This window comes from Choloepus didactylus, chromosome 17 (assembly GCF_015220235.1).
Source record: "Choloepus didactylus isolate mChoDid1 chromosome 17, mChoDid1.pri, whole genome shotgun sequence".
In the NCBI taxonomy this organism is placed as follows: domain Eukaryota; kingdom Metazoa; phylum Chordata; class Mammalia; order Pilosa; family Megalonychidae; genus Choloepus; species Choloepus didactylus.
Window position 1 is genome coordinate 2,952,732 of NC_051323.1, and position 8,891 is coordinate 2,961,622.

General features: G+C 37.3%; 1 gene segment (V, D, J or C); it reads right to left on the reverse strand.

The window, feature by feature from the left end:
- Positions 1–502: 502 nt before the first annotated feature.
- Positions 503–1,372, reverse strand: LOC119512258. The segment is given in 2 exon segments: positions 503–1,029; positions 1,218–1,372. Coding segments are annotated over 2 exon segments (660 nt in total).
- Between the last annotated feature and the right edge of the window lie 7,519 nt (positions 1,373–8,891).

The window sequence follows — 8,891 nt, forward strand, 5'->3', positions numbered from 1 at the left end:
ATAGGTTTTTTGTTCAACTCATCACATTCCTTCATACAGGGAATGACACATATACAAGTTTGTTCATTTCAACATCATTTGGTGTATAACAAGACTAAAAAGACTCAAATTTATATCAATAGTTTCAGTTGAAAACTATGCATCATCTATAACTTCAACTTGGGGTTATCAGACTTTAGCCCTGTTCATGGTCCTTGTACTATTTCCAACATTTTGTAAGTTGTAGGTAATAGATACATTCTGTCCTATCCAGTGATGATGTAATTGCCTCTTCTCCCCTTAAAGAAAGCACTTTTGTTGCCATTTGCAATTCATATCAACGTTCCTTTATTCCAAATATATCTGTAGTGTTTTGACTTTTCCTGCAAACTACTTACAGTGTCTTCCTGGCTCCCTCATATCATATGGGCAAAATAAAATTAACATATTCATTTTATAAGAATCATGATTTTACTTTTTCTTAACATCTATAGGAGAACATTGCAGCATTTTTCTTTAGTAATCTTCCACAAAGAGATTAAAAATATGCCAAGTCCCTTAATTTCCCCTCCTTCTGCAAACCCTGCATGAAATGATTCAGGAGACACACACTTTTGGGCAGACAGAGGAAGTGTGCATGTTCAGGGCTGTGAGGGAGGAAACAGCTGCTGCAGCAGGACTCACTGGCCAACAGACCTGAGGAGGAGGTTTGTATTGGAGGATGAAACACTGTGGGAGGAGAGCTGTTACCTTGCTGACAGTAATACTCTGCTACATCCTCAGGCTGGAGCCTGTTGATGGTGAGAGTGAAATCTGTCCCTGACCCACTGCCACTGAATCGGTCGGGGACCCCAGATGCCCGGGTGGATGCATAGTAGATGAGCAGTTTAGGGGACTGTCCTGTTTTCTTCTGGTACCAGGCTAAGTAGTTCTTCTGGTTGGAGCTGTATAAAACACTCTGACTCGACTTGCAGTTGATGGTGGTGGTCTCTCCTGGAGTCACAGCCAGGGAGGCTGGAGACTGGGTCATCACGATGTCCCCACTGGCACCTGTGAAAAAGAATGGAAAAGATCACATATTGAATAGAACATATATGTTACAATATTTATCTTAAAAAGTTGGATTTCTTATTTATCTTAAATAAACAGACCTGTTTTAGATGAAATAGTTTCATCATTCTACATGTGAAAATAATTTTTCCAACTATTTAAAGATGTTGCTCATTTGAACGTCTCACCTGACACCCAGAGCACCAGGAGGATGAGGAGTTGGGAAAGTGACACCATCTTGCTCACCAGTCTGAGGCACTCAGGCACCATCAAAAGGGGAGCCCCATTAATAGTCTGAGCAGCCAGTTTTGTATTCAAGCAGCCTCTGCAAAGCATCAGAGACTCTGAAAACAAATATGCCTAAACAGGGAACTGTGAAGACAAAGAAGTGAAGGAGACAAAATTATCACTAACACAGGAAAACGATTATATGCCAACCAAAGGATCAGAGTTTAAACTGACCAAAATTTTTAACATATTTAGCAAAATACTGAAATGTAGAATATTTTTTAATCAACTGTATTCTTTCAAAGCAAATGTAATCACCTTGCAAACACAGATTATTTTTCTAATTGACTATATGTGTATGTGAGTGTATAATTGCAAGATATAATATCATGAATATAAATGGAATGTATATTCAGTGGTTATATTCATTAGAATCTGCAGAATGTATATCTTTGGATAGAATGAAGATGTATTGCAGAGAATTAGAACTCTGTCTCAGATTCTGTTCTGAATTTTAAATTTATACATGAAGCTCCTATTGGACATCAAAATTCATCTGAATATGTCCAAATCCAGACTTATGATAGCTGATAGAAACACTAAATGAAAATGTGTCACCAGAGCTTAGCGGTCACCCTAGCCATGGTCCTTTTGATCAGACAGATTCTCAAATCACAACTCAAGTCATTCCAGACCCCATTGTCAATCACAGACCTGTCAGGTGTCACAGCTCCACCTGGAGCTAATAGGTGAAATAACTTCAGCTCCCAAGTTCTGATAGAAGAGTTCTTCATTCATTCTGTACAAAAACAGAACAAAACACAACAAAAACACAAATAATCATATCACTCTTCTGATCTCAGTACATTAAGTTACAAAGAAATCAAAGAAAACTACTGACTTTGTAAAGTTCTCCTTTTCTTGGGAGGGACAGATAATAAACATACAAATCACCTCTGCCACCTTTCTGAACCTGAGCCCTCTGAGTTTTCCTCCCTGTGTGGCAAGGGTAAGTGGGGCAATGTGTGCCCTGTAAATTTCATGGATTATCATTCCTCACAATTAAAAGGCTCAGAGAATGAGAGAACAGAACCAATCAGGACAGTTTAACACGTTTACGGGCAACAAAATTCTTCCTCTCTCAAAACTTCAAATATTGCAGTAGACAAACATCCTTAAATCTCCAAGAACTTCCCTTGAGGAGCACCTTCCTAAGCATGTATTTTTCCATGTCTATTAAATAAGCCCATTTCTCTGTAGTTCATCTTCTTATGAAAGCATTACTTTAAGTGAGGATCCCTTTATCAGGAATTCAGGAGTGGGTTTCAGCACAGACCCACTGCCCCTGGACAGACTTCCTACTCAGTCAAATGTCTGCAGAGTTCCTGGTCCACCAAATACTCGGGTTTACTTGGTAGTAATATATTCTACAATTTTGCCCTCATTACCCTGTGTTTTCCCTTGTCTTCCAGGAACATATCTTTATATTTATATACAGTCTCATGTATACAAACTTAAACTTTGACTCTATTCCTTAACATTGATAGTTTTACTGCTTCCGTATGGTAGAATCCCCTTTCTAAGATTACAAACATTAGAATGTGTCAGACACTAATGAATGACAAGGTGATTAAACACAATATGAAAAAGACAGTGAATGGTGGGCCTACATAAACTGTGAGGTCAGGAGGTTTGATGTGCTGAGCATCTATAATGGGATTTGCCCTTATGAAGCTCATTACTGCAAAGAAGAGGATAAATTTGCATATAATTTTGCCTAAGATTCTCCCCCTGAATACTTCTTTGTTACTCAGATGTGCCCCCCACTCTGTCTAACTGAGCCACCTCAGCAGGTGAACTCACTGCCCTCCTGCCTACGTGGGACCTGACTCCCAGGGGTGTAAATCTCCCTGGCAATGCAGGATATTACTCCCAGGGATGAATCTGGACCTGGTATCATGGAATTGAGAATATCTTCTTGACCAAAAAGGGGATGCAAAAAGAAATGAAATAAAATTTCAGTGGCTGAGAGAGTTCAAGTAGAGTCGAGAGGTCACTCTGGTGGACATTCTTATGCACTATACATATAACTCCTCTCAGGTTTTAATGTATTGGAATAGCTAGAAGTAAATACCTGAAACCATCAAACTCCAACCCAGAAGTCTGGACTCCTGTAGATGACTGTATAACAATGTAGATTACAAGAGGTTACAGTGTGAAATCCTTGTGAATCACACTCCCTTTATCTAGTGTTATGGATGGATGAATCAAAAAATGGGGACAAAACCTAAATGTAAAATAGGGTTGGATGGAAGGGTGATTTGGGTGTTCTTTTTACTTTTATTTTTACTCTGATTCTGATTCTTTCTGATGTAAGGAAAATGTTCAGGAATTCATTGTGGTCATGAATGCATAACTATATGATAGTAGTGTGAATAGTTGATTTTACACCATGCATGACTGTATGGTATGTGAATATATTTCGATAAAACTGAATTTAATTTTAAAAAGATGTGCGGTCAGGAATGTCCATTTTCACAAGGAAACATCTGAGCTGATGCCTGAATGCTTGAGTTGATCATGCAAATTTCAGGGAGGAGTAGAGCATGTCATCAAATGCAGAAGACCTGGGAGAATACACAGGTTGGTGTGTTCATGGAAGTCAAAGGAAACTGTTTGGAGAAATTTAAATGCAAGAACACATGGGTCAGTGGTGGTGATTAACTCATGCATCTACCAAATATTTTATATGACATATTAACAGTACAAGGAAAGAGAAATGTGGAAGCCATAAGCATTTCTATGCCAACTGGGAAGTTACTCTTCCATCTCCTCCTTCTTTGAAATCATGTAATGATTTTAAAAACAAAATTGTCCAAATATTACCAATGTCAAAGTTACAATTGTGGCAAATTGTTACCTGGTAAATAATGCATTAGGATAATATTGGATGCATAGTTCTACGATGTCCTTGAAATTTTGTGGCCCCTGATGTATAAATACCTCTCCCAGCACTTCAGTTCAACAGCAATTTTTGTTCTGCTCAGAAGGGTTTGTTCAGATGTAAGGAATTTAGTCACATAGGGAAATTATCAGAGATGTCTTGAACTAATCCCAAAAGTCTTTTATCTGAGTGTAGAATTTGGAAAGAGTGATACATGAAGATTTGAAACATGAGAAGGTTCAGCAAGGGGAATATTCTCTGATGCTGAATTTGGAATGGAGAGCACAATAGCAAGGAATGAGTGCAGCCTCTGAGAGCTGACAGAGGGCAAGGAAACAGGGACCTCAAACTTACAATTGCAGTGACCTGATTTTGCCAGACCTATGTGGGACTGGAAGATGACACAAATTTCTGGAAAACAACATAGCCAAGCTGATACCTTGATTTTTGCCTTGCAAGACACCAAGAAGAGAACCCACCACCTAAGCCAGGACTTCTGATCTGCAGAACTGTGAGAGAATATCCTGCTATTCTGGTAATTTGTTAAGAAGTAATAGAAAAATTACAGGTAAATACAAAGCACAGGTTAAAATGTAAATTCTAAATCCAAGTAGATGAAGTTATCTTACCACCTCACTCATGTCGAAGATGATGCTGAAACATCCACCTCCTCATGTGATGTGATGTGCCCTTTATCTTTCACAATAATTTCCTAAATGTGTCCATGGCCACATGGTCAGGACTGAATACTTCTCTATGAAAATACAAGTAGTAACAGAATTATATTTGAAGGTAGTCATGGTCTCTGCTTTCTTGTTCTCCACAGTCATGTTCTCTGGCAATTGAAGGAATTCCAGGAAAGGAGCTCTCTAAGGGAAGGCAGTGAGCAGGCAGATATTCTAAGCAGACACTATCTTTTCAGCTGTCTGCACATTGGCTTAAGTCCCAGAAAGTTTCAGATGCAGAAATATGAATAACTCTGTTAACATGTGGCATCCCAGGACTGTGAGAATTGTTGGTTTATGAGGAAAAAATGTGACTTTCTTTAATTTTTTAGAATTTATAATTCTAAAACATGGTTCAAAAATTTGACACCCCCCCCACTGTACAGATAACATAAATCTAATTGTAGATAAAATCCATATAACAACCCATTGTATGTTTTCTTAGCACAACTCACTCTACCCCACACCCTTACCTGTGTAGTACTCAGAACAACTGTTTTACTCTTTCAGATACACCATTAGCTTGAGTGAGTTTGGAAGGGCTGAGGACCCTCCCCCAGCTTTAGCATGCCTCAGGGTCCTCCAACACTTGTAAATGCTCCATGAGACCCTTGTTCCACACTGCACACCCAACACACAAAACAGGTTCTCAATTAGTGTTTTAGATGTAGAAGTGAATGAGATTAGTTAGGAAATTCTTAATCTAAGATGCAATTTTTCAAAACTTGAACTTTATAAATTGATGCATTTGTGGATTAGAAAGTAGAATTTATATTGCACAAACCAAAACTATCATAAATCTCAATGGAATTTTCCAAATTTATTGTGGTTTCCAGAGAAGATGGGGTGCCTCATTATAATCTCTGCAAAGAGATCTCAGGTGCAATTACTCTTTTGAATATTTCAGGAAGCAGGTTTTGTCTTCTATGCTTGAGAACAAGATTAATCATTGACCTTGTATGATCAGATTTGGTGGCAAACATAAAACATTGATGTAATCAATAAAATGTTACTCTGCATATTTAAAATGCATTGCGTTAACAGAAACAAAGCCTTTTTTTTTATGTACAGGGCATCTTACTGTCCAGTGATTAAATCCATGGAAATTAAAGGCAATATAGTGTCCTGGATTTGATCTTTTAACAGTAAAAGGAAGTTAGTGGAAAGATGCTTAATCTCAAATAATGTCTGGGGTTTATTTAATATTGATGTAAAACAAAATTTCATCATTTTGACAAATGTACAATGGTTATATCAAATATTAACATTTAGGGAAACCTGAGGAATTGCATGTGGCAATTCTGTAATATCCATACAGATTTCTATAAATCTAAAATTATCCCAAAATATAGGTTATTTAAAAAGAACATGGAAAGGTGCATTTGTAAAGCTGTGTGAACACTGGATGGGACAATTTGAGGTCTACCTAAGCTTAAAGTGTATAGCATAATCCATCTAAAACTCCAGAATCTATCTCAACTGACATTGAGATATGGCTTTGAATACTCAGCATCAGTCTTTGGAAGGGAAAACTGAACATTGCCTGCTAAATATGCTTCTTTAACACCTGATTTTCTTTTGCTCATTTGTTCCTTCATCCCAAACACACCTCCTTTACACAACCCTCTTCAAACTAGGGCATGCAGAACACAGGTGTGTTCAAAGGTTTTCCATGACATCCCTGGGAATGAATAACTTTGAGGGAATTAATTTCTAGATATTAGTGTTCTGTTCAAACTCTTTCCTAAAGAGTATCTGACCAAGAACTCTCAAGTTGTTTTGCTAAGATCACAGTCTCCCTGCTGCAATCTAATAAAGAAAGCTGGCACTCATCATACTGTGGGCATTTCCTGCAGCATCAAACAAAGGAAATAAAGATAAGTAAAATTAATTTAGAAGAACTGCTGTTACACTTAAATGCAACTCATGCTTCAGAGTGACATTTAAATAGGTTTTCAACAGATTCATGTGATAAATTTGTGCTTCCTGGCAGAATGGATGCTAATATTCTTTCACTGATGATTGTTTTGGTCTTCACGTGGTCAGCCTTCATATTATACAGTAAGTGTCAACAAACCTTTTATACAAGTTTTACCTTTCGTATCTTCTAGTTAAAGTCAAAGAAAAATTCATAATTAATTTTTTTTTTAGATCTTCACTTATAACTTTTAATCTTGTTGCTGCCCATTGAGGTTTTTTCTTGCTTGTGAAAAATAAAAAAGAAAAAAAAAACTGCTCCAAAACAAAAATTGTCCCAATTTACATCATGCATTAATGACAGAAACACTGTGTAAGAGAATTAACACCATATTCTACTACTTCCAAGGCAGGCAAACTATTTTACATTTAACTAATCTGCAAATTGCAATACTTCCACTGTTTACAGCAAGGTCAGTGTGACATCTTTGTGCATTTTGGTGGATACCTCACTGAGGAAGGCTAAATTGACCAGTGTACAAAGATGTTGGGAGGTAGTGATGCATCAGATATCTCACCTATTGACTGCTGAGACTAGAGGAAGTAGCTGTCACATAATGAGAAGGAAAAGGGCCCAGAAAGCAATAAAGTTTATTGCAAGTCTCAGATTTACCCATGTGTTAGAGTGAGAGCTGTATTTAATACACATATATCTCATAAACTGAGACCAGTTAGAAACTTCGAGTAAAAAAATAAATAAATGAACTTTAAAACTATCATGTTTTATTTAAAGAAAACTACGAATTTTCCTGCTTTATGAGGAAATTGAAAATCTGGGCCAAATACCAAAATGGAAAATACACTCTCCAACAATTTATATAAAGCAGGACTATTTCAGGTAAGTCTGAGGAGATAAGGTCACCCAAAATGTGAATGGGCTCAACCACTGAAACTTTTACCCATGATAACATAATCAGCAAGAATAATCACTGTTTTCCAGATTTACTGCATATCACAATCTGGTGGGAAATGGTTGAAATTGTTCAGCAACTTCTGTTCAAACCAGACAGAATTTCCAGAATTAGAGTTTGGTAATGTGAATTCTAGCAAATTCTCTATATTTTCTTTTAGATTATCTGCACCAGTCAGTGAATGTGCATTTAGAAACCAACTGTATTAGTTAGGGCTCTCTAGGAAAAAACAATCAATGAGAGATATCTATAAATATAAGATTTATAAAAGTGTCTCAGGTAACTGTGTGTGTGCATGAGTCCAAATTCCTTAGGCCAGGTAGCAAACTGGAAACTCCATTGAAGTTGTTTGATGAAGTCCTCAGGAAGGAAACTAGCAAGTTCAATGAATGTGTTCAATGAACTCCTCAAGAAATGAACTGGCAACTTCAATAAACTCCTCAGGAAATGCTTTGCTGGTCTGCCAAAGAAGAAGTGAAGGTCCTCTATCTCTCTTGCTTAAAAGCCGTCAACTGATTTTATTAAATACAGCTGGTTGCATTCTTTCATTGTGGAAGACACACCCTTAGTTGACGTCATCATTTACAGCTGCAGCCAATTAACTGATGATTTAACAAACCAGCCTTCTGGTTTATTAAACAGCCACAAACATGCTTCTATTAGGATAAAAATTGAGGATGTAATAGCCTGAGAAGAAAGAACCACTTACACAACATAGGAAAGATGGCAGTGCCCAAGTGCGGTCTTGGTTCCAGGCACTACCCAAAGCATTTTACTTGTATTGACTCAATTTTCCTCACAGCAATCTAAGAAAATAGAACCAATTATTATATCCAATATATGAAAAAAAAAAAAAACTAATGTCATGGTATGTTACTCCACTCCTCAGAGAGAGGAAGGATCAGAACTTAAAGAAAAACTAGGTACCTCAGAGACCAATTTTTGGGGAAATCTTTACTAATTTATAGATCATTAGGTTTAAAAGATAAATAAGCATCTTGCCAGCTTTACAAACCTGCTATCCAGGAACGTCTTTCTCAGGCACCTGGGAACCACCTCCTTGAAATGGATTCACTA